General features: G+C 40.7%; 1 protein-coding gene across 1 annotated transcript in view; it reads left to right on the plus strand.

Moving 5' to 3' along the window:
• The window catches only part of CWF19L2 (CWF19 like cell cycle control factor 2), a 73,974-nt gene that overhangs the window by 14,377 nt on the left and 33,823 nt on the right, over positions 1-25,774 (plus strand). Inside the window, exons 5-10 of the mRNA XM_054164503.1 lie at positions 382-501; positions 1,197-1,290; positions 2,642-2,757; positions 4,300-5,012; positions 11,931-12,027; positions 13,972-14,061. Of these exons, the coding sequence (XP_054020478.1) occupies positions 382-501; positions 1,197-1,290; positions 2,642-2,757; positions 4,300-5,012; positions 11,931-12,027; positions 13,972-14,061 (1,230 nt within the window). The remainder of the gene's footprint in view (positions 1-381; positions 502-1,196; positions 1,291-2,641; positions 2,758-4,299; positions 5,013-11,930; positions 12,028-13,971; positions 14,062-25,774) is intronic.

Here is a 25,774-nt window from a genome sequence, read left to right on the forward strand (position 1 = left end):
GCCTTCTCTTCTGCAGACTGAACAGCCCCAACTCCTTTAGTCTGTCCTCATAGGAGAGGTGCTCCAGCCCTCTGCTCATCCTCGTGGCCCTTCTCTGGACACGCTCCAGCACCTCCATATCCCTCTTACAATAGGGGCTCCAGAACTGGATGCATACATTGTGAAGATGTGCCTCAAATTACAGAAAGACATAACATTATGAAATTGGTTTGTGTAAGTGAATGTTTAAAAACTGAAAGGTGTAAGTTCTTAAAGTCATATTTACTTTTCATTATAGTATTTAATATGTGTTGGTAAAGCCTGTACTGTTTATTTTAAGTAACATTTGTCAGGTGTGCTAGTTGGAAATATGACAGACAGTTCTCTGTCTTTATTTTAAAGAGGGAAGAATGGATGAATTTAGACTTCATGTTATTGAAAACCACGTCAGCAGCAGCTGTCAAAGGTGAGAGAAACAAAGGAAAAATACTGGAGCGCCAGAAAGCTCAAGAACTTGAGCAGGTAGGAGAAATTGATACATACTTGTTTTTCCCCCTTTATGTTACTAAATTCTGTGTGATGAATGGACCAATGAATTGGCTCTGATACATATCTTTGTATAGTTTTAAAATGAATGCCTGACATGTTGTGTGATTTTGGATTTAATTGATCAGCTGTTTGTTCTGTTTGGGATGGGAATGTCTCATACAATAAGCTTATCTTGTGGAGAAGAGATTTGAAACTATCTTCCAGGTATGGAGGAAGCCAGTTTTATTAGTGCTGTGTTCTGTAGTATTTGAAGGGCTTTGGAGATATTCTGCTCAATAACAACGACAGGCTGTTGGTGTGGCCTTCTTTCCAGTGGGTTGTGTATGAAAGGGAGGTTGTAGCCAGCTGGGGGTTGGTCTCTTCTCCCAGGCAACCAGCACCAGAACAAGAGGACACAGTCTCAAGCTGTGCCACGGGAGGTTCAGGCTGGATATTAGGAAGAAATTCTTCAGAGAAAGAGTGATTGGCCATTGGAATGGGCTGCCCAGGGAGGTGGTGGAGTCCCTATCACTGGAGGTGTTTAAGAAGAGACTGGATGGGGCGCTTGGTGCCATGGTTTAGTTGATTAGATAGTGTTGGATGATAGGTTGAACTTGATCTCGAAGGTCTTTTCTAACCTGGTCTATTCTATTCTGCTCTATTCTATTCTAAAATAATTTCTGTTTTAGGCCATGCTGTCTGAGAGAGAACTCAATCCATACTGGAAAGATGGTGGTACAGGTTTGCCTCCAGAGAGGGATGAAGCAACTTCAGTTAAGAAAGGTAAACATCAACTTTTAGTAATAATCTTAGATTCCTGACTCCAGGTCTGGTCTTCGTGCTGCTAACAAGCTGCTGATAACGTTGATGTAAAGAGGGTATTGATAACATGTAGTAAAAAGATATTTGGATGAAAATTTGGTACTGAATAGCAGGTTCATATCAGTCTGTTGGTTTGTAGAACTTCCTTTCACTGGTTTTTAATCTCGAATGGTTTGGCCTTCTACAGAAATTCTCCATTTTGAACTAATTAAGGGAAATCATGATTTAACCAAGACAAGATAAATTGTTGTCATCTCATTTGGTTCCTTTCATTCCATTACACAAATTATAGTTTTAAAATATTCAACCACAGAAGTCTGAGTCACATGAAAATGAAGTGCATTACAGATGCAGTTTGTGAAAAATATTTCTGTAACCTTTTCATTTCTTTCTTTACCCCAGGGTTATCCAGCCTATTTCCATCAAGAGCAGATAGATAATGTTTTCATAATGTCATGGAGTGTTTATTTTTTCATAAGAAGGGTCCTTGTATTCTGTCAACAGGGAACAGTAGGGTCCCTGGCTTTTCTGTTTGAGAGCCTTTCCCTGTGGACAGTCTGTCCTGCAAACCATTAGCCTCATGCTTCTCTTCTAGGAGTCACGGAGATCTGTGATCTCTAAGAGGTGACAGGCATCAGTGAGTATGTGTTCTGAATGTTAAGAAGTCTGTTAGCTTCTCAAATGGAAAGCAATGGGCACTCATTAATTCTCTGAGGAGGCAAATGGACTTTTTTGTATGAAAGGGGTATGCCAAAGAATAGGCATAGAAAATGGAAACAATAAGAAGATTCTTTAATTTCATAAGACCACCCATGCAACTTCTCATGTGGCACTCCTGTGGTGGAAACTATTTGTTTGTGGTTTATGATAAAAAGCTGGGGAGGGGTTTGGAGCACAAGCCCTATGAGGAGAGGCTGAGGGAGCTGGGGTTGCTTAGCCTGGAGAAGAGGAGGCTTAGGGGAGACCTTATTGCTGTCTACAACTACCTGAAGGGAGGTTGTAGCCAGATGGGGCATGGTCTCTTCTCCCAGGCAACCAGCACCAGAGCAAGAGGACACAGTCTCAAGCTGCACCAGGGGAAGTTTAGGGTTGAGGTGAGGAGAAAGTTCTTCACAGAGAGAGTTGTTAGCCATTGGAATGTGCAGCCCAGGGAGGTGGTGGAATCACCGTCCCTGGAGGTGTTCAAGAGGGGATTGGACGTGGCACTTGAAGCCATGGCTTAGTCATGAGGTGTTGGGTGACAGGTTGGACTTGATGATCTCTGAGGTCTTTTCCAACCTTATTGATTCTATGATTCTCTTTTCCACTTTAGTTACAGCTGTAGAAGATGCTGGTTTAAGCTGGTTACGGAAATCGTACCAAAGGATGAAGGAGCAGGCTGAGAGAGAGAAACGAGATTTTGAGGAAATTGTGGCTGAGAGATACGGGGTAAAGATCATCAATTACTTTCCCCTCCCCCCATATTGGTAAATGCTTGGAAATGGTTACTTTCATTGTAATGATGCAAATACTTAATATGTAGTGTAAGACATAATGAAAGCAAGAAGAAACATCCTGTGAAGCATTTCTCAAGTGATCAAGAGTTTAAAGTTACTTAGCCTTTTATATCTAGTTTTTTTTTACCTTTTTCTCATTTTTTTTAACTATATGGGATCCTATAACAAATTTAGAACAACTTACCCTCTGCATCAGGAAGTTCAGATGATCCCAGTACCTGAGTGCTTCCAAAATTATCATGCATACCAGAAAATATATTCTGTTCTCTTGCATGTAGCAAATAACGCTGGACGTTGTGACTGATAACAATGCTAATGTCATTTGGAGAGCTTTTGGCCACTTGTGATCTGCTCAGTCCAGATATGCTGAGAAAGCTGCTTGCTTCTGAAGGGTTTAAAAAAAATCTTCAAATTGTATTTTTTAATAAAACAGTCTGCCATAACAGTATTAACTCTTTAAGGCCTGGCTCTCTACATACAGTGTTGTCTTTAGAAGCATTGATCAGAGGTCTGGGGTGTTAAATCTTTGCCATAGTGTTATATTTGAATTTTCTGGTTTTGTTTGTTTGTTTTGTTTCTAATTTTTTTACACTTTACGTATTTTTTTTGTTTTATTAAGACTAGTTTGGTTGTGGAAATGTTAAATAAGTTGATATGCCTGTTGTCTTAAAACTGAATCATAGTCACTCCTGAGTGATGATGAGCGCTGGTAGAAGTTGTTCAATGATTGTAAAGAATATTATTTGAAGTGTGTTTCTCAAGAAAATGGAGCTCAAACAGCATCAACCACACTGGCTGCTGAAGGTACAGGGTAGTGATTGAAAGAGATCCCTGCCTGATTTGCTTCAGTATGTAATATTTCGAGAGAAGGAGAAGAAAAAAAATAATTGATGGCTTTTAATTCAGTTCAAAAGAGAAAGGAACAGTCCACATTTTCAAAATTGCCTAGTGGGTAAAGTGTTTGTCCAATAACCTGGAGACAGGGGTTCAAAACCTCTTTCAAGCTAAGGATTTTGAACCCACTCTCCTGTGTGAAGAGTTTAACTAGGCTGTGAAACATTTTAGTGGCAACATCCATTGGTTCTGTAGAAGCTGAGCATCTGGTGAGCATAAATGCAAAATCAATGAGTAATAAAGAGGAATCCTTTCTCCTTCACTCATGCCCCTAATCTCCAGGAGTCCAGGAAGAAACAAATTCTGAGGCTTTAGCATTTTTATCATCATGGGATGAAAGTTAGGAATTGTTTAAGAGGAGGGATCAGAAAGCCTTCCCCACAGATCATTTAACACACAAGGCTGTAAGGGACTTTCTAGTACTCGTCTGTCTTTCTGCTCTGTGGCTTATGCCTTGCCCTCTGCACAGCAACTCATTTTCACAGAATGATACCTGTTTTGTAGTACTTTGTAGGGAGCTTCACAATAGCCCATGATTTTAAAAGCAATATAACTTTTGTTGTTAAACTCATTCCTACAGTCAATGGAGATATTTCAGTCACGATTAGAAGAGGCTGAAAAAGTTGCATCCAGAAACAAAGACTGTGATAGAATTGGAAGATGGAAGAAAAGTGACTATTCCAAAGGTGAGAAAGAAAAGACAGAACAGCATATGAGAAAAGAGACAGGAGATGAAGATGATAGGAGCATGCATTGGGGGTCTGCTAGAGAGAAGTATGGCAAGAGATGGGCGCAAGAAGACAAAGGTTATAAAAGAGATATGTCAAGAGAAGACCGAGAACGTGGACACAGTAGCACAGACTCAGTAGTGAGAGACTACAGCTCCAAAGGAGAAAACCACTCTGATCTCAAACGAAGATGGGAAAAAAGTTCATCTCTAAGCAACATGAAACACAAATTTCTGAAACCCTCTGATGATGATTTATCATCTTACAGTGCATCTAGAGACTCTAAGTCACAACCGTCCTCTTCCAAAGAGCCAGCTCACAGCTCTTTGAGCAGTCGTTTCCAAAAGCCTAGTGAGGATACTGCACTGTGGACCAAAACACACAGAGAAGATGTCCATGAGAAATTAATGTCTGATCAAAAATCATCAGGTAGGAGGGAACAAACTGATGACAGTAGTTGGGAGAGAACTTCAAGTGATGAAAAAGAGAAGTCACCGCCGGAGTACCTGAGTGATATACCTGAGAAGAAACAAAAGTTAACTGACAGTACGCCATCATTTTCTAGGTATTTCACAAACATCTTTACTTGTCTTTTATTTGCTGTATTTTTTGTGACAAAGTATGTTGGAATTTCTCTGTTCTTTGTGACAGCATTACATCAGATCTCCTTAATTAGGAGGAGGCGAGCCTCCCAGCCTAGGGATGGCTAAGATGGTCTGCTGCAGAAGTAATGAACAGCCCATACTTGCTCTGTCTCCTCAGCATATTTGAGAAGTGTTAATGATAGATTATCTTCTACTTCATTATAAATGTTCATTCACACTGCAGTGGAACTGGCCTCTTGGTCAAAACCCCTGCAGAACAGTATCTTAACTGAATTTATAGAAGACAAACTTGAACTATTATAAAGTGCTGACTAAAAATTCAGCTAATTAATACAGCAGGGATAGGTTTGCCACCAGTGAGGTGAAGTCATGCTAAAGTAGTAGCATATGAAAAATAGTAGAGGGTATTGATTGGAAAAGTGAATTTTCTTTGAAAAAGAGGCAAAACTGAATAGGAGAGGAAACACAAACGTGTTTGGAGTTTCAGTTTGCCTGACTTGCTTTTGTGAAAGCCAACACAGAATAATAAGGAGTGATGGTCAGAAAAGTAAGTTGTAGACGAGTGAGCTTTTGGTCTCCTCAAAGCTGCCTGTATTACCTGCTTACTGGTTCTTCAAGTGATACGAGAAGGGTTGGTCTCTTCTCCTGGGTGGCCGGCACCAGAATAAGAGGACAGTCTTCAGCTATGCCACGGGAGGTTTAGGCTGGATGTTAGGAAGAAGTTCTTCAAGGAAAGAGTGATTTGCCATTGGAATGGGCTGCCCAGAGAGGTGGTGGAGTGACCATCACTGGAGGTGTTTAGGAAGAGACTTGATGGGGTGCTTGGTGCCATGGTTTAGTTGATTAGATAGTGTTGGATGATAGGTTGGACTCAATGATCTCAAAGGCCTTTTCCAACCTGGTTAACTCCTATTCTATTCTGTTCTGTTCTGTTCTGTTCTGTTCTGTTCTGTTCTAGTCCTATTTTAGTTGGAAACAGCATTTGATGAATATGATGAAGTCCTTTCTTATGCTTATGTCAGTTATTTGCAGAAATCTTATAGCAGGGGTACCAAATTAATACTTAATTGTTGGATTCCTGCAACAGTATATTCAATGTATTTATTTGATTTATAACTATTCCTTCATGTAGTATTTGCAGATACCTCACTATGTATTTGTAAACAGAAGTTATTCATTAAATCAGTACTGCATGACTAGCCAGAAGCAGGTAGCTTACACAGCTCTTTGCATCATATGGGTTGGGTATGTTTTCCAGATTTTACATGCTGTATTTTCTGCTTTAATAGGAGGCTATGAAATTTACATTTCCTTTGGTAGTGGGAAGATAGATTGTATGAAGTTCACTTAATCTAATGTGTTATTTATTTACTTGTTAATTTTTAAAGCATGAGTTTGAATACACATTGTGGCAGGCCCAGTTCCCATTCTGGCAGGAATAGTTTGTATGCGCGATGGGAAGTCACAGTCATAAGTGTTTGTCATGTCTTGTCTTAGTGTTTATTTTAGCATTAGCCTGGGCATTACTTTGCTGGGAAATAAGAAATATATCTTTATAGCTGTTTTAGTTACTCTGAAAAAGAGGTCTTGTAGCATTAAGCCTGTGATGTATGAGTCTAGTGGTCTAGTGGACCACTAGATGGATAAAGAACTGGCTTGATGGCCGCACCCAAAGAGTGACTCTCAATGGGTCCATGTTCCAGTGGAGGCCAGGGACAAGCGGAGTCCCTCAGGGATCAGTCCTGGGACCAGGCTTGTTCAACATCTTTGTGGGTGACATGGACAGTGGCATTGAGTGCACCCTCAGCAAGTTTGCTCATGACACCAAGCTGTGTGATGCAGCAGACAGGCTGGAAGGAAGGGATGCCATCCAGAGGGGCCTTGACAGGCTGGAGAGGTGGGCACAAGCCAACCTCATGAGGTTCAACAAAACCAAGTGCAGGGTCCTGCATCTGGGTCGAGGCAATCCCAGGCACAAATCCAGGCTGGGCAGTGACTGGCTGGAAAGCAGCCCTGAGGAGAGAGACTTGGGGGTGCTGGTGGACGAGAAGCTCAACATGCGCTCTCAGTGTGCACTAGCAGCCCAGAAAGCCAATCAGATCCTGGGCTGCATCAAGAGAAGTGTGGCCAGCAGGTCAAGGGAGGTGATTCTCCCCCTCTACTCAGCTCTGGTGAGACCCCACCTGGAGTACTGCATCCAGTTCTGGAGCCCCTATTACAAGAGGGATATGGATGTGCTGGAGCGTGTCCAGAGAAGGGCCACGAGGATGATCAGAGGGCTGGAGCACCTCTCCTGTGAGGACAGACTGAAGGAGTTGGGGCTGTTCAGTCTGGAGAAGAGAAGGCTCCGAGGTGAGCTAATTGTGGCCTTCCAGTATCTGAAGGGGGCTACAAGAAGGTTGGGGGGGAGGGACTTCTCAGGATATCAGGTAGTGATAGGACTAGGGGGAATGGAATGAAGCTGGAGGTGGGGACATTGAGGCTGGATGTGAGGAAGAAGTTCTTCACCATGAGGAGGGTGGTGAAGCCCTGGAATGGGTTGTGCAGGGAGGTGGTTGGGGTGCCATCCCTGGAGGTGTTTAAGACCAGGCTGGATGAGGTTCTGGCCAGCTTGATCTACTGTGAGGTGTCCCTGCCCAAGGCAGGGGTGTTGGAACTAGATGATCCCTGTGGTCCCTTCCAACCTTGACTGATACTATGATACTACTATGATACTATGAGCCATAGTAGACTTCTGAATTTAGTGATTCTCTTTGTTTTTCTACACATTGCATTGAAGTGCCTGGGGTTCTTACCACTTAAATGAACTCTGTAAAGTTATATGACTTCACTCAGGTACGAGGTCTGCACAATCCACAGGTGTTTTCTGCCTGCCTTGGATTGTACATTGGTTTACATAAGGAAACACAAGTATTCCTGTAAGGAGGAATGCTGAGTGAGCTGGGAGAGTGCATCTGTGTGCAGTTCAAAGACTCCATGAAAATGAAGATACACACTCAGAACTACATCTAGAAAAACCCTGCCAAGAAGCTTCTTTTTCATGCACAAAAAGGCATGATTATACATGGTTAGGGTCTTATGCTTCTTTTTAAATATCATACATTAAAAAAAAACAAAACCACAAAGTTCACTGATTAGCACAAATAATCTGTGCCAATCACATAATCCTTTAGTATGTCTACCTTCATTTTCATTCTGTGCTGTGGTGTCCAGTCGTACAAATAGAGCATTTTGTTTAGTTGTCTGCTTTTTGTGGGTTTTGTTTGTTGTTGGTTTGGGGTTTTTTGGTTGTTTGTTTTTGAGGATGGGGGAAGGTGTGGAGCTGGATGTTGCTTTGCATGTTTATCCTCAGCAAGCAAGTAACCCTATATCCAGCTGCTTCCTCATTCTCCCTCCTGCAGAAGGAATCAGAAGGACAAAAGGGGGAGAAACTCCTGTATCAATAAAAACTGTTTAACAAGTGAAGAGACAAAAATAAGTGATACAAAGGCAGTCACTCACCACCTCCCATGAGCAGACTAATGCCAAACCAGTCTCTGAGCAGCAGCTACTTTGGAAGGGCTGCACTCCCCATTTTTTATGGCTAAGTGTGATGTTATACAGCATGGAATAGCCCTCTGGCCTATTTGAGTCAGCTGTCCTGGCCGTGCCCCTCCCAGCCTTTTGCCCACTGCAGCCACCTTGCTTGGGGTGTGCAATGAGAACCAGGGAAACACTTGAAGCTGTGTAAGCAGTGTTGAACAACAGCCAGAACACTGGTGTGTTATCAGTGCTGTCACCAGTTATGTCCAAAGCACGGCACCATACAGGCTGCTATATGGAGAGTGTGAACTCCATCCCAGACAGACCTAGTAGAGCATGTAACTATTGAGTAGAAGTTTAGTGATCCCATTGCCTCATGAATGTGTCCTGAGAAGGGCAACAAAACTGGTGAGGGGTTTGGAGCACAAGCCCTGTGAAGAGAGGCTGAGGGAGCTGGGGTTGCTTAGCCTGGAGAAGAGGAGGCTCAGGGGAGACCTTATTGCTGTCTACAACTACCTGAAGGGAGGTTGTGGCCAGGTGGGGTTTGGTCTCTTCTCCCAGGCAACCAGCACCAGAACAAGAGGACAGAGTCTCAAGCTGCCCCAGGGGAGGTTTAGGCTGGATGTTAGGAAGAAATTCTTCATAGAAAGAGTGATTGCCCATTGGAATGGGCTGCCTGGGGAGGTGGTGGAGTCACCATCACTGGAGGTGTTTAGGAGGAGACTTTATGGGGTGTTTGGTGCCATGGTTTAGTTGATTAGATGGTGTTGGATTTGGGGTTGGACACGATCTCGAAGGTCTCTTCCAACCTGGTTAATTCTATTCTATTCTTCTTGCACAAAAAGAAGCAACTACTCCTTTACTTGTTGTTGTTGTTTGTTAAATAATGGCAATTCACTTTTTACTGCAAGTACAAAAGCTGTACCTTTAGCTTTTGATTACCCCATGTATTAAGTGCAATGCTAATTGTAACTGGACAAAGCTGCAAATTGGGGGAAATTGAATTGTGTACGGAAGCAGTTTGCTTGTTCAAGCTTGAAGAATTTGATTATTATGATAGAAAAGATAATTCTTTTCTTTTCCTCACAGAAAAGAACTGAGCATAGAAACTGATACTTTCTTTTGCATGTGTGTTCTGGTTTAGTGCTGTTAAACCCAATTGTGCATCTTCTTTGATATTTTAATTCTATTTCTTAGGCAATACAATTACTGAGCTGATTTATTAGTGAAGTGGTGATTATTCAGGCCTGGAAAACCATATAGCCTCAGTCCCTTTAAGTTTCTGTACTACCTTGTCTTCCTGTTTTCTTCACTAGGGAGGTGTAGAATTTTGGGGGAAATTTTGGCTTTTTGGAACATTTCAGGTGTAAATATATGGGATAGTTATCTGTGGGGAATAATTTATGAGCTGCTGCTATTTTTTTCTTCCTAAAACTTCAAGTCATGGAATACATGTACTCCCTCAGTGGTGCTGTCAGTCACAGAAAATAAATCTGCATTGATGTGGAGGCTTGGATTAATAGGTGTTGCTGGTTCAGTTCCTCATCTCTCATGCTGACAATGTACCTTTAAAGTTTTATGCCTTACAAAACACAGAGTTTCTTCAGCCTATAAATCAAAGTGCTTTGAACAGTTATGACATAGGGTAATTAAAGGTGCTGATTGGATGTCCAAGGGATCTCCCCAGAGGATTAGTCCATCCAGCTAGTGTTTGCTGAAAATCACAGTAATGTGGCTGGTGCAGAGTTTAATTTGAGGCAAGACAAAAAGCAAATCAAAACAATGTCTCTAGTGTCAAAAAGTTCAGATGATTCAAGCTCTCTGGCACTGCTTAAAAAAAAAGCATATAATATGAAGAAATAAACATTTCCTCCCTTTACTGAAGTAGTCTGCCTTACTTTGAAAAATACAAGTTAAGGAGAAGTGAGAACTTAATCTTTGAGGGTTCTGTTTCTGGTGAATTTAATGTGATTGTTACTGCTGAGTTTTGGGGCTTCAGATTTGGCATCTCCAAAGCAGACAAAAACAACTTTGGTCATTTCCTCAGGGCTGAGGAGATCTGGCAGTTAAAGGTGACACCATCTTCAAAGTTCACCTTCAAATCCTACAAACATTAACCATAGTGAATAATGAGGGAATTAGAACAGAATAGAATAGAATTCTCCCTCCCTCTTTTATTTCCTCTGCTCCCTGCCCCTACTCCCGAGCCCCCATATTCTTATATCTCTCTAGTGTTAGGTATTTTCATTTTAGGGTTAGTTGTTTTTAGTCTTTCCTAAGGTTAGAGGAAAAAACCCTCAAACTTGTCAGAATTCTTAGAGACCTTATTTATTATTGTAAGAACTCATACACTGACCTTTTAATGCTAAAATTAAGATACAGTGCTCTTTATTACTAGCTGTAGCTTCTCTAGGGAACTTCCTATTTTGGAAAGGATACCTGCTAATTTTCCATCGAAACTTCACCATATCAGCCATAACATCCTTAGAAGAAGAGCATGTACTGTGCACACATGAAGAGTTTTCAAGAGGTGGAAAGCCATTTGGTGTACAGGACCTTTGCTTAAGCTGTGAAGTAAAAACATGACCAAAGCCTTGAAAGAAGAACTACAAAATGGTTTAAATTACTCTTTCTGCTCCTATTCCAAACTGGTCTATTCTATTCTATCCTATGCTCTCCTATCCTATATCCTATGCTCTCCTATCCTATATCCTATGCTCTCCTATCCTATCCTATGCTATCCTATCCTATCCAATAGAATAGAATAGAATAGACCAGACCAGGTTGGAAGAGACCTTCAAGATCATCATGTCCAACCTATCATCCAACACCACCTAATCAACTAAACCATGCAACCAAGCACCCTATCAAGTCTCCTCCTGAACACCTCTAGTGATGGTGACTCCACCACCTCCTTGGGCAGCCCATTCCAATGGGCAATCACTCTCTCTGTGTAAAACTTCCTCCTAACCTCCAGCCTAAACCTATCCTATCCTATCCTATCCTATCCTATCCTATCCTATCCTATCCTATCCTATCCTATCCTCCTTGTGTTTTGTCTGCTAATACATGCTACTGGCTCTTGTCTGTTTTTTTTCATGAAGAGAAAATGGGTCACAGATAGCACTTACATCTTAATTGTTCTCAAAAGTAGGAGGAGACATGCCTTATAAAAAGTTTGTTCAGGCTTTTTGGTTTGAGTACTTGGCAGCTTCTGCAAAGACATTTTCATATTACGTTGTTACCAATTTTTTGGCAATGTGAGCACAGGTACTGGTACAGTAGGCATATAGAAATTATTCAGGTGACTACTACATTGTATTGCCTGTGCGTTTAGTGCTGCTGGTGTTTTGCAGTTACACATCAAACGATGAGCCACCTCGGATCCTTAACGAAGAGGAGATGAACAGACTGGGAGCAAGGATTGTGAAGGCAGAACTCATGGGAGATATGGTAATGTCTTTGAAAAATTGTCATGTGTCCTGGTTTCAGATGGATAGAGTCAATTTTCTTCCCACTGGAATCATAGAATCAGTAAGGTTGGAAAAGACCTCAAGGATCATCAAGTCCAACCTGTCACCCAAGACCTCATGACTACTAAACCATGGCACCAAGTGCCACGTCCAATCCCCTCTTGAACACCTCCAGGGATGGTGACTCAACAACCGCCCTGGGCAGCACATTCCAACGGCTAACAACTCTCTCTGTGAAAAACTTTCTCCTCACCTGAAGCCTAAACCTCCCCTGTTGCAGCTTGAGACTGTGTCCTCTTGTTCTGGTGCTGGTTGCCCAGGAGAAGAGACCAAACCCCACCTGGCCACAACCTCCCATCAGGTAGTTGTAGATAGCAATGAGGTCTCCCCTGAGCCTCCTCTTCTCCAGGCTAAGCAACCCCAGCTCCCTCAGCCTCTCTTCATAGGGCTTGTGCTCCAAACCCCTCCCCAGCTTTGTTGCCTTTCTCTGGACATAAATACAAGTAAGTTGAATTAAAACTTGCAGGTATTTCTGTGGGGAGAGTGCGATTCTTGTATTTCTCTACCATTTTGTTTTGACCAAAACATGTAGCAGAAGCCAGCATTACAATTTTACTGTTGATTTTATGTGGACGTGCACTCTGAATTAGCCTAATTAATCAACAAACCCCCACAATGTAAATAATAAAATCATGAATCCTTGCCTTGCTGCTCTCTAAATATTTTTTCATGGGCTTTCTCTGATGAGATTGAAAATGCAGCTTGTTTAACCAAGTTCATCACACACCAGAACAGACGGTTATGTGACACCATGTCCTGGTGGCTGAAGCTCAAGGTTGACCATGTGAGACAAACACATTTTGCATCTATTTTTGTTGCCGACTTGCTGCTCCGTGTTGGCCAGATGACTTAATTTAGGGTGGCAAGTGTAGACGTGATTGTTGGAGTCCAATCAATGAAACTGATAGTGTTCAGAGTAGAAATGGTTGTATTTCTTATAGGTTAATAGGTTGCCATCTGGCAATTCCTAGCAAACAAAGATATACAATGCTAGTATTTACTGAACAGACAGATGGATGAGAAAGCAGGATCATCAAAACCAATTTGTGCAAAGCTGTGAACAATTCTCATTTTCCACCTCTTGTATATTTTAATACCCAGAGTATGGTCTTAAGTGCCAAGGTTGGATATGTAGCATAGAGATATATGAAACCAGGGAGGTGGTGGAGTCACCATCCTTGGAGGTGTTCAAGAGGGGATTGGATGTGGCAGTTGGTGCCATGGTTTAGTCATGAGGTCTCTGGTGACGGGTTGGACTTGATGATCTTTGAGGTCTCTTCCAACTGTGGTGATTCTGTGATTCTGTGAAACTGCATAGCAAAAATGTCTGAGGTATTTCCCTAGACCCATTGCATACATATGTGTATGTGTATATGTATATTTTATATATATAAAATAAATGAAGGGATATACAGTAGAAGATGGAAAGGTTATACATTTGATGTGTTCAGTCTTCCTTAGCTTTCTCCACATAAAGCAGTGTCTATGCTTACCCACACAGAGCATTTATTAGTGTAACTAAGTAATGTTTAAGCATAATTTTCTGGTGTTTTTATGACAATATATACTTTTATCCTTTCAGTGCCTCTGTTCTGAACAATTTTTTTTGCCATTTTATTGTCAGTAAAGAGTAGTGGGAATCACACTGACATCTTTTCTTTAGTCTTTTATGCCATTAAAGTTTAGAAAAGTACCAAACATGAAGAAATGGAATGGTTAATTCTGATGTTTTCTTTAGTCTTCTGTGTCATGAGAGTTTTTAAAAAGTGCTGAACTTGAAGAAACAGAAAGGTTAATTCTGATGTGAAGGTCTCCAGAAGTTCTAAATGTTTAAACTAATGGTGTGCTACCACTTTCTCTGAAGGAGTTAGCTTCAAAACTTCAAGAAGAACTTGAGAATGCTCGTAAATTGAGAGAGACTCAAGGGCAGCTTCCAGCCAAGCCTGGAAAAGAGGTAAGGGGAAGTACTCTTCTTTTCTTTGTGCTAACACAGTGGTACAGACAGGTAGCAACTGAATTACAGAGAACATGAAATGTACTTAAGAAAATTATGGGGTGTGACTTTAGGTGAGTTACTGTTCAAACTGAATTTTGTTGTAAACAAAACTTTCTTGATTGTACTTCTGCAGCTTCCATAGGATTTTTTTTTTCCCTGATAATATTTTCTCAGCAATTAAATATATCTTCCATTAAAAGTAAGACTGGTAAGTATTGTGTTATTGACTGTGCTGACTGTTAGATAACTCTGTTAAATAGAGTGTCTGAAATAGCTGACACTTCAAATGTTGCTCTTTTGGAGGGGTGGTATTCAGCAAATGGATAGTAATCTTCTTCCATATCAACTTTGATACAGTTATAAGGCAGCAGGGTCAGTACCTTCATTTGTGAGCTCTGTCCTCATGATGGTGAGGAGACTTAGGCAAAAACTAATGTTCTTTTCCAATTTGACCCCAGGGAAAGTTCAGTTGCAAGTCAGCTGAGTTTGAAAAGCTACTAATGTTTTTTGAAAAGGCTTCATCTCAGACCTGGAAGAAATAGGGAATCTTATCAATGCTTATAGATATGTAAAGGGTGAGTGTTAGAAGGATGGGGCCAGTCCCTTTTCTGTGATGCCCTGTGATGGGCAAGGGGCAGTGGGCACAAACCAGAATGCAGAAAGTTTCACCTAAACATAAGGAAAAGCTTCTTTACTTTGAGGGTGACAGAACACTGGAGCAGGCTGCCCCAGAGAGGCTGTGGAGTCTCCTTCTCTGGAGACTTGAACTAGGCTGACCTACTTTAGCAGGGGCTTTGAATTATTTGATCCCCAGGGGTCCCTTCCAACTCCTACCCTTCTGTGATTACACAGGAGAAAAATAATTCAGATTTATAAATGGAAAGTAGAGAGCATGTTATGGGTGGTCCTTAGAAATACTCATAATGACCTGTTCATTAAAAACTGAATCACAAATAACAGTTTTGGATAGCTTTAGTTTTTTACCACAGTCTGATTTTATCTTTTAGTGATAAGACTTTTACAATTAACAGCAGGTAGTCATTTCAAAAGTATCAAATGCAAATACTTGAATTTTCAGGAATTAAAAATAATTTAAAAAGCCAAGTGAGACATGTTTAGTGTGAGGTCTCTTGGTCCAGATCTTCATCCTAAAGCAACTGATCTCGCAGTTTATGCTTTTACCAAGTGACAGGCTGCTCTGGAACAGGGAGATTCCTCTTTACATGTAGAAAGAGTGAGTTCAGCAGTGCAAGACTTTGAGGATCCAGAAGGATAAACTGGCAGAGGAAAACAAGTTTGCATCTTTCTGGCCTCCTAATCTGTCTCTGGACTGACATCTGAAAAATGCATACATAGTCCAGGAAGAACCTTACTGAAAAAGCAAAATGTATTGTAGACTATATTGAAAATACGATCTTGCTGTTCTAAAGCTCAAAGGGATTGATTTAGTAATTTCTATTCATGAATATCCTGTAAGATAACTACAATGTTTATTTTACCTATTTTGTGCCTGTCCATATTCAGTTTTGCACTCTCTGTGATTATTTACTTAAGCATGAGTCTGGGGACCTAGGGGGCATGTCCACTCTGTTTTCCATTCCCTTTAAACATGGTGGAAAAAGTTGACAGTTCTCTTAGTCTGCCCTCTTTTTTTATTCCTCTCCAGTACGAGCTTGCCTAAGCCCCCACCAATCACCTTAGTGTTGTGATTGATATAGGCTTCTCTGGATGATTGAAGAGATACAAAACCAGGGCTCTTTCCTCTCTGAAATATCTTGGTTGCAAAGTATCTGCCCTTGTCAGTTCCATTTTGGCTTTCTCTGATGCTCAGGGTCAGCTTACACAATTCCAGACAAATGCTTGTTTTATGGACCTCTTAATCTTGGAATATTTTTATATTAGAGTCCATCTGCCTTGCAGAAACAATCTTCTGTGGAAGCCACAACTTGTTGGCACTCCCACTGGTTTGGACTTTCTGTGGTGGGCATGGCCTGTGTCATGCTGAAAGGTCCTATAACATGGCTTTGCCTTGGTTTAATTTTCTCTTGGGAGAACTGGGAAGATAAATCAGGCAGCAGTGAAGGCAATTCTGAATGCATCTCCCCAGGAGGTTTCTTTTCTTCTTGATTAATTGGATGTGGATCAATTTCCCAGTTCAGTTTGCTATTTGACTGAATGAAGACTCCTGGTAGTAGAGAGGGATGTGCTTGGGCAGCTGGGCTTTGTGTGGAAGACAGGATTAATTCTTTTGACAGTGGCACTGGTTTATTCTGCTTTAGAGTGATCAAGAGACTGAAGGACTGTGAAGTGGTAACTTAAATTCTGGTTTTATTTATTTGTTTGTTTGTAAATGAGAATGAGTTCTAGGCCACTCAGTTTAGGAAAGATGTTGAGTTGCTGAAATGTGTCCAGAGAAGGGCAACAAAGCTGGGGAGAGGTCTGGAGTACAGCCCTATGAGGAGAGACTGAGGGAGCTGGGGCAGCTTAGACTGGAGAAGAGGAGGCTCAGAGGAGACCTTATAGCTGTCTACAACTACCTGAAGGGAGGTTGTAGGCAGGTGGGGGTTGGTCTCTTCTCCCAGGCATCCAGCACCAGAGCAAGAGGACACAGTCTTAATTAAGCTGCACCAGGGGAGGTTTAGACTGGAGGCTAGGAAGAAGTTCTTCATAGAAAGAGTGATTTGCCATTGGAATGTGCTGCCCAGGGAGGTGGTGGAGTCACCATCACTGGAGGTGTTTAGGAAGAGACTGGATGGGGTGCTTGGTTGCATGGTTTAGTTGATTAGATGGTGTTGGGTGATAGGTTGGAATCTATGATCTCAAAGGTCTTTTCCAACCTGGTTAGTTCTGTTCTGTTTTATTCTATTCTATTGGCAAATCTTGCTTTTGTAGTTTGATTTAGACAAGAATTCTACCCCAGGTGACCTTAACGATTTATGATGTGTATTATTTGTGTGCTTTGCTTTTTCAGGTTTATTCAGGTATTTTTCATGCTTTCTTTGGTGTGGTCCCTGTGTAAGATTTATAGTCAAATCTGCTGAGTGAAAAACAGCTTCCTTTTGTGTTGCTGCAAACTGACTTAATTGTGTTTATTTTTTTAATCTGGAAGTATCCTGATGTGATACAAAATTAGGTAAAGCTGGACTTGCTTCATGGTGGTGGATGAATGAAGTGTAAGGGGATGCATCGTTTAAAAGCTGTTTTCAATTCCAAATGGAGTGCATGGCCTTTAAGGAAAAATGCTTCTCAACCTTAAGCCTGCTGCTGTGTTCCACAGCACTTAATCAGTATGTTGGAAACAGAAAGTAGTCTCTGCAGAGCAATTGCTAGAGACAGTTCTTAATAATGATAAATTGTGTTTAAAATACAAAATCAATACAAAATTGATGGAAAGGTGGAAGGTGGTACTTTAAGGAAAATAACATGGTAGAGGATATACTATCACAGGGTATTTAAAAGAGGAGAGTGAAGCTCTGAAAGAGAGAAACAAATGCATGCTATTCTGCCCTGCATTTGGGAAATTGTATGGAAAACACAAATGATTTCAGCATAGCCTATCTTCATTTGAATAACTGAATTTTCTGGGTAAGTCCCTCAGCGTTCAGTCTGCTAATATTCATTTAATGGATAAAGTGTAAGGAATAAAGCAGTGATTGGGATAGGTACAGACATACAAACACACACACATAATGTATGTGAATATACACATATTTTGCAAGAGATACATACATTCCTCAAAACAGAGCAAAAAACTCCAGAAGCTTTTCTAATTAAGGGTGTGCAATGCTTCTGTGGAGCCTTTTGGACATCTATAGAGCAATAGTCTGCCCTTTTGGGAGACACTGTATTTCACTTTGTAGTAGGCATGATGCTGCTTCCAAGGAGCATACATTTTCTAGGCTACCTGTTGCTTCTGTAAAAGTAACACTCTCCATTCCATGTTTGTGCTCCTCAGGTGGAGAAAATTTAGATTGCAATGAGAAGTTCGTTTAGCTTGGCTAAGGCTTGTCTTCTCTGGTGAAAACTTCCATGGTATTAAGTTTCCTGTATTTTGAATACAGGAATTTTAAAATTTAATTCTAATGTAAGTAATAAGGAGGATTTGGTTTCCAATGCAACCTCTTAGAAACTACAGTTTGATATGTTGAAGGTCTGATGTTTAATTTGGATCCCTGAGGTGCGTTAAAAGTCCAGACTGAGAGAGAATTATGGGCAACCTGGCCCAATATAAGTGAATTTATTTGTATCTTCTTTTTGAAGAATTATCACACCATTTTCCAGAAAGGAAACTGAACACAGGAACTTGACTTATACCTCAAATCCCATTTATGGTAAAGTACCATCCGTTGCATACCGTTGTGTCTAGTTCTGCATTAAAACAGACAGAATGCAAAGGACTGATGTAGCAGTTTGGGCTGGATGCCCTCTGCTGTGTTCATATGAGGGGTACTTTGTGTGTCTAAAAGTCCAGCCCAGAGGGGTGGACACAGGAACCTAGGTATTTCATCCCATAATTCTCTGCACCACTATAAGATCCCAGCACAGGGTCTAGCACTTTGTCTTTCTTCCCTCGCTGCCACCCGGTAACTTGGGAGAGACGTCTCCCAGCCTTGGGCCTGGCTAGGCCCAAGGCCGGGGGGATGGGCAGGCTCAGACCTGGCCAGCTCAGATTAGCCTAGCAGTGGAGTGGGAGGGGGGGAAGAAGGAGCCCTGGGGGTATTGGGGTGTACCCTTAGGTGGGGATGGGATGTTTCTGGGTCTGCTTTGGGATTTCTTTTGTCACTGCGCTTCTGGCTCTCTGTAAACATTCACCGCTTCTCATTTAAACTTTCCACCACTTTTGCAACCTGTTTGTCTGAGTCATTGTTTTTCGCCTGTGGTGGGGAGGGGGTCTGCCTCAGCCCAGAGAAACTTCTTGCAGAACAGTTATTGTCTTGAGACAAGAAAATCATATGACATGAGGAGCAGCTGAGATGAATCAGTTGTGGAAAAAAAATGGAAATAATACTCTATTTGTTCCAGTAATGATAATAGGGAAAAAATCAGGATTTTCATCTTTTCAAGATTAGCCTTTTCAAAAGTAGCTAAAAAATTACAGCAATTTATTGGGAAAAGAACTAATTATGTAGAGGTAAAGTGGGGTGTGTGTGTATGTACCTATGTGATTGTACACATAAAAGAATTATCTATTTATCTATATTTTGGAGCAGGAAGTGAAATAAAGAAGAGGAATAATCAGGACTTCTGATGTGTTGGGTTTTTTTTCTTAAAAACCCTTCAAAACTCACACCAAAAACACCTAGCCCAAATCACTCTCAAAACTGACATTCAAAATTGTGAATGTGCCAACATGTTTAATTTTAGGTTTGGAAATAGAATCCATCAACACACATTTTTCCTGTGATAAAAATATTTGCTTGTCACAATTTACCTGTAGTATCTTTTATTAACACATAGTTGAGTGGCATTTTGTTGTGACATACCCAATGCAGTTGTAAATACAGTTGTAAATACAGTTGTATAGAATAGGATAGAATTAACCAGACTGGAAAAGACCTTTGAGATCATCAAGTCCAACCTATCATCCAACACTATCTAATCAACTAAACCATGGCACCAAGCACCCCATCCAGTCTCTTCCTAAACACATCCAGTGATGGTGACTCCACCACCTCCCTGGGCAGCACATTCCAATGGCCAATCACTCTTTCTGTGAAGTACTTCTTCCTAACATCCAGTCTAAACCTTCCCTGGTGCAGCTTAAGACTGTGTCCTCTTGTTCTGGTGCTGGTTGCCTGGGAGAAGAGACCAGCCCCCACCTGGCTACAACCTCCTTTCAGGTAGTTGTAGAGAGCAATAGGGTCTCCCCTGAGCCTCCTCTTCTCCAGGCTAAGCAACCCCAGCTCCCTCAGCCTCTCCTCACAGGGCTTGTGCTCCAGACCTCTCCCCAGCTGTGTTGCCCTTCCCTGGACACGTTCCAGCAAGTCAACATCTTTCCTAAACTGAGGGGCCCAGAGCTGGACACAGTACTCAAGGTGTGGCCTAACCAGTGCTGTAGTAATGCTTTTAGAGTTACTATACATAAAGAATATTTTAAAAAGTACTTAAAGCTGCTTCTCAGGAAAGGAGAAGCTGAGACACTTGTCTAAAAACTGGAATGCTGGGGATTAATGATCCTTGCTAAATGCACAATAAAAAAACCTGTGATTTCATTTTGAACTTCAGATGGTGGCAAGATACAGCAACAGATGGCTCTTGGCCTGTTTACTCTCAGATGTTTTCAGCTCATCATAATTTCTAATTCCTGGTGTTCTATCACTCTTGAATCATGTCTGCAGGAAGGCTCTGCCATTCTTTCTTCAACAAAAGTTTGTGTTTTTCATAAACTGATTTGATGGGCTCTAACTGGGAGAGGGAATAATGAAGTGGAGATCCTTCAGCAGAACAGCTTTCATGTCATTAGTGCCTACTTGTGAAAAAGAATAGGTATATACACTCACTAGAAACTGGCGTGAACACTCTTGGTGGTGTCTGTAAGAGAAGATTACACAGATAATTATAAGACAAAAAAATATATTGAGGCAATGTGGCACAACTTCCTGAATGTAGTTTTTTTAGGAAATTAGGGTTTGGAATTAAAAAGTGCTGGAGAAATTCTATCAGTAACTAAACAATGTAAAATCATACTGGCTTCAGTGTATGTAACAAGTCTAAAGGGCAGAGCAGATTAAACTTCTAAGAGTTCTAACTGGTAATACAGAATCTTTGGAGTAAGCTTTGACACTGGAAGCAAAAGCTGTCTGCCATTCTGCTCTTGTAGTTGATGGTGCCATTTTTTTTCTAGCTCTTTTCTCCTAATGCTGTGTTGAATGTCTGCATGTTTTTTACTGCCTGCATCTACCCTTTCACTGTGTTTCCTCAGAATAAATTCTGTGATTTATTAAAAACCCCAAGAGAAAAGATACTTTCAATCCAAAATGGAAAGTTAGAACCTCACTGATGTTTCTTTTGGTCCTTGCACAGCCTTGGTAAATCACAGAATCACCAAGGTTGGAAGAGACCTCAAAGATCATCGAGTCCAACCTGTCACCACAGACCCCATGACTAAACTATGGCACCAAGTGCCACGTCCAGTCCCCTCTTGCAGTACACAATATTGAACCTTTCTGGACTTAAAATAATTTACACCTAAGGCCATTTATTAAAGGGTGAACAGTAAGTTAATCTTCTGTGTGTTTAATCAATGAAACACAATAATTGTGTTCAAAATGAGATTTTGAAAGGAGAATTTGATCAACTAATGACTGTTGGCACTACCCAGTCTTTAGTGTAATTACATGTTAGGTCTCATTAGCCATTGCTACCAACATAAACCAGAAATATTTTATAGCAATAGGCTGTTTAAGAGGAGCAATTAAACTATACACCCATCTCCCTAAAATAAATGAAGACATCTGGGTTTGGGCCAGCACATCTGGGTAATGAGACACTTTCAGCTAGCAGCATGGTTACAGAGGTTCTTCCCAGCTGCTGCACTGACGACTGTGGAGAGTGAGGCTGGTGTCTGGAATGAAAGTGCAGCTACCAGTGTCAGTGTTAGCCTTGCTATTCTATTCTGCTTGTCTAGGTTAGAAGATGTTATGGACTCCTTGGTTTTGCAAGTGTTTTGTTTTCTTCCTGAAATAACAGAAGTGCATGAATGGAAGCTCAAAAGGATGCAGAGCTGACTCTTTGTTCTGCAACATCTAGTTGTCCATATTCTTTATCTGTTTTTTTGTTTGTTTGTTTGTGTTTTAAGACCATTTTCTACATACACTCCTTTAATCCTTCAGATTGGCCTACCGCTCTTTCTAACAAAAATGCTTTATTAAGTTCCCTCATATGCATGTGTGGTAGTTTGGCCCACCAGCATTGTCACAAGCTCAGCTCACTCAGTCAGAAGCAAATGGAAGCTATATTTACAGAGCAAAAAAACCCTATATTCTATGATGGAATGCAAGGAATATGTGCAAATACACAGGGAGGTGGTGGTGTCAATTGTCCCTGCAGGTGTTCTAAAAAAGGATTGGATGTGGCACTTGAAGCCATGGTTTAGTTAGTCATGAGGTGTTGGGTGATAGGTTGGACTTGATGATCTCTGAGGTCTTTTCCAACCTTATTGATTCTATGATTCTATTTACAATATTATACAGGTTTTTACAGGCAGAAAAAAACCATGGAAACCACCTGAACCTTCTGGGCCCCCAAAAGGAGCGGGGGTAACTGCTCTGCTTCCCCCTCCCCAATCTCCCCCCCCCCCCCTTTTTGTCTAATTAGAAGAAAAGAGAAAGAGATGTTAGAGAGTTCTGTTAGCTCAAAAAGCATGCTTAGTGCTCTCATCTCAAGGTTAGGCTGATAAGGTCCTTCTCCAGTGAAGCAGAGCAGAAGCAGCCAGAGAGAGAAAGGCATGAATGGAAAAGAATGAGAGATTGCTAGACTACATCCCACACATCTGACCAATGAAATGCATTTAGAATAATCTCGTTTTCCTTTTTACATCCAGCTGTGGATTTGTTTATATTTCTTCACTCTTCTTGAAAATCTGCAGCTAACTTTTAAAGGCATAGCCTGAAACTGCTACAGCCTGGATAACTGGTTTTTGGTTGGGTTAGTCTGTTGCTTTCCATTTGTAAAATTGCCTTTTATGATACTGCACTCTTTGAAAATGCTTCATGTACTTCTTGCAAGACTTTTACTTGGAGATTTTTATTTACTTGCTGTGAAATTTGTACATTTATTGAAGTAAAAGCTATTTTTGTTTGCATATGTCAAACTTCTGCTTAGCACCTACTCAATTGTATATCACATTTCTGTCTTTTGAGAAGGTAAACCAGAAGTTTGTGGACTTAAGAATCAACATACTGCAGGAGTTTCTTTTTTGTCATCTGAGAGCATATGTTTTGTATGAGATGTTCTTGCTATAGAAGCAAGCCATGTAGTCATCACTCTTCAAAAATTTTCTTGCATCCCATACTTACAGTGGCTCATTGATTGATATGGTTAAGTGACTAATCATGGGAGAGCTTATTGCTCTCTACAACTACATGAAGGGAGGTTGTAGCCAGGTGGGGCATGGTCACTTCTCCCAGGCAACCAGCACCAGAACAAGAGGACACAGTCTCAAGCTGCACCAGGGGAGGTTTAGGCTTGAGGTGAGGAGAAAGCTCTTCACAGAGAGAGTTGTAAGCCATTGGAATGTGCTGCCCAGGGAGGTGGTGGAGTCACCATTCCTTGGAGGTGTTCAAGAGGGGATTAGATGTGGCACTTGGTGCCATGGTTTAGTTGGTCATGAGGTGTTGGGTGACAGGTTGGACATGATGATCTCTGAGGTCTTTTCCAACCTTCTTGATTCTATGATTCTATGATTTCAGAATATGGCTAACAATGCCAAATAGTCTCTTCACACCTTTTAAAAAGTTGTATTTGCAAGGTCATGTGGCTTCCTGACATCCAATAATTTTTTGAGTCTCCATTGCTTTAGTTTTTGCCTTTACAAGGTACATCACTGGACACATTAGAAGCTGCTCTAATTTACATATTACTAGTTCAAATCTTACTTTTGCAGGCTGGCAGTATGACTCTTTACTGAATGTGATTTGAGATTTGTGTACTTGTCCATTCTTCTCCATGATACATAATTCTGATTGGCCTGTGTCAGAGATGCTCGGAGAAAATAACTGCTGAAAGCAAATAGGAAGATTTTTCAATACAAGGATGATTGAAGGCATTCAGTATAAACAGGAGATGAATAAGAAGGTTGGATTACTTATTCTGAATGATTAACAGTTTAGCTAAAGTACTCCTTTTCAGAATATAAGAACAAAGAATTGTTGAATTTAAGGAGCAATTTATTTTATAGCCACAAGATGAAATTTAGTTTTTTACATAACATGTTATTGACCTGTATCACCAACTGAGGGAAAGGACAGAGACTAAACAATTAGTGCTTATCTAAGTACCTAATCATTTCTAATAATTAATGTTTTTACTTATAATTAAGAGCTATGGTTTGGAGTTTTTCTGTGTTTGCGTTCTTTGTTTTGGTGTTTTTTTCAGTCTCATGCTTTACACATAGTTTTAGGGCTACCTGCTGAAATACTCTTCTTTCCTCCTTTCTCTTTCCTCCTTTCTCTTTCCTCCTTTCTCTTTCCTCCTTTCTCTTTCCTCCTTTCTCTTTCCTCCTTTCTCTTTCCTCCTTTCTCTTTCCTCCTTTCTCTTTCCTCCTTTCTCTTTCCTCCTTTCTCTTTCCTCCTTTCTCTTTCCTCCTTTCTCTTTCCTCCTTTCTCTTTCCTCCTTTCTCTTTCCTCCTTTCTCTTTCCTCCTTTCTCTTTCCTCCTTTCTCTTTCCTCCTTTCTCTTTCCTCCTTTCTCTTTCCTCCTTTCTCTTTCCTCCTTTCTCTTTCCTCCTTTCTCTTTCCTCCTTTCTCTTTCCTCCTTTCTCTTTCCTCCTTTCTCTTTCCTCCTTTCTCTTTCCTCCTTTCTCTTTCCTCCTTTCTCTTTCCTCCTTTCTCTTTCCTCCTTTCTCTTTCCTCCTTTCTCTTTCCTCCTTTCTCTTTCCTCCTTTCTCTTTCCTCCTTTCTCTTTCCTCCTTTCTCTTTCCTCCTTTCTCTTTCCTCCTTTCTCTTTCCTCCTTTCTCTTTCCTCCTTTCTCTTTCCTCCTTTCTCTTTCCTCCTTTCTCTTTCCTCCTTTCTCTTTCCTCCTTTCTTTCTTCATTTAAAGCATTTATCTTTCACAACCAGGCTTGTCTGCTTTGTTCAACTGGGTGTTAATCACTGTGCAGTGATTTGTATGTTTGGTGAGAACAACTGTGTACTTTGCATATTTATTTGGCCTGAAGTAAAATTCGTGTTCCCTAATTAATGGCAACAAGCAGTTCCCCTCTCATTCTGTAAATGCACACTATCTTTTTGTTCCTTTCAGACTATAAAGTATATTGCTAGTGCAGCAGTCATCACAAAATTCAGGGATAGTGACGGTCTTCTTCAGTTTCAAATTTAGCATTGAATAATATGTATCCTATGTTTCCACCCTCCTTTGTTTTGATACTGGACAGATTTAGGTGATGTAATATATACTGAAGGAGGTGGGTATTAAGTGTTGGAATTCTTTTTGGGAGCTCTAATGAAAATCAGCTCTTCATGGCAGCTTTCTTCCACTGATATTTCAATTGCTAAAGTTAACTCTGTTTTTCAAAAGCAAAAATGAGTTGTTCAATAGGAAAATCTTGGAATGCAAATGATTAATTTATTATTCAAATGTCATCTTCTCATACTGCTATAAGCATTTGAACATCTTATTTTTTTTCTAAGCAGAAAGCTTTCAGCTTCTGCTGTGTTTATAAGCAGCTTTAGTAGGTATTATTAGTGATACCTTCCTCAAGATCATCTTTGGCTTTGTTTTTTAACACAGCATTCTGTGTTTGTGCTGTGGTTTTAATTCTGTTCTGTTTAGACAGGATTTTGATTCTGAAAGATGTCTTTACTTCTAATAACATCTTTAATCTTCTGAATAATCATGCCTGGCATATTTGATCCATTGGATTAATCTCTAGTCCATAGCGTGCTTTTACTTATAGGCTCTAACATTACTTCAAATTAATCTTAATGCTGTCCATAATTATCCTTTTATCTGC

The sequence above is a fragment of the Dryobates pubescens genome, chromosome 10 (genome assembly GCF_014839835.1).
Source record: "Dryobates pubescens isolate bDryPub1 chromosome 10, bDryPub1.pri, whole genome shotgun sequence".
NCBI lineage: Eukaryota > Metazoa > Chordata > Aves > Piciformes > Picidae > Dryobates > Dryobates pubescens.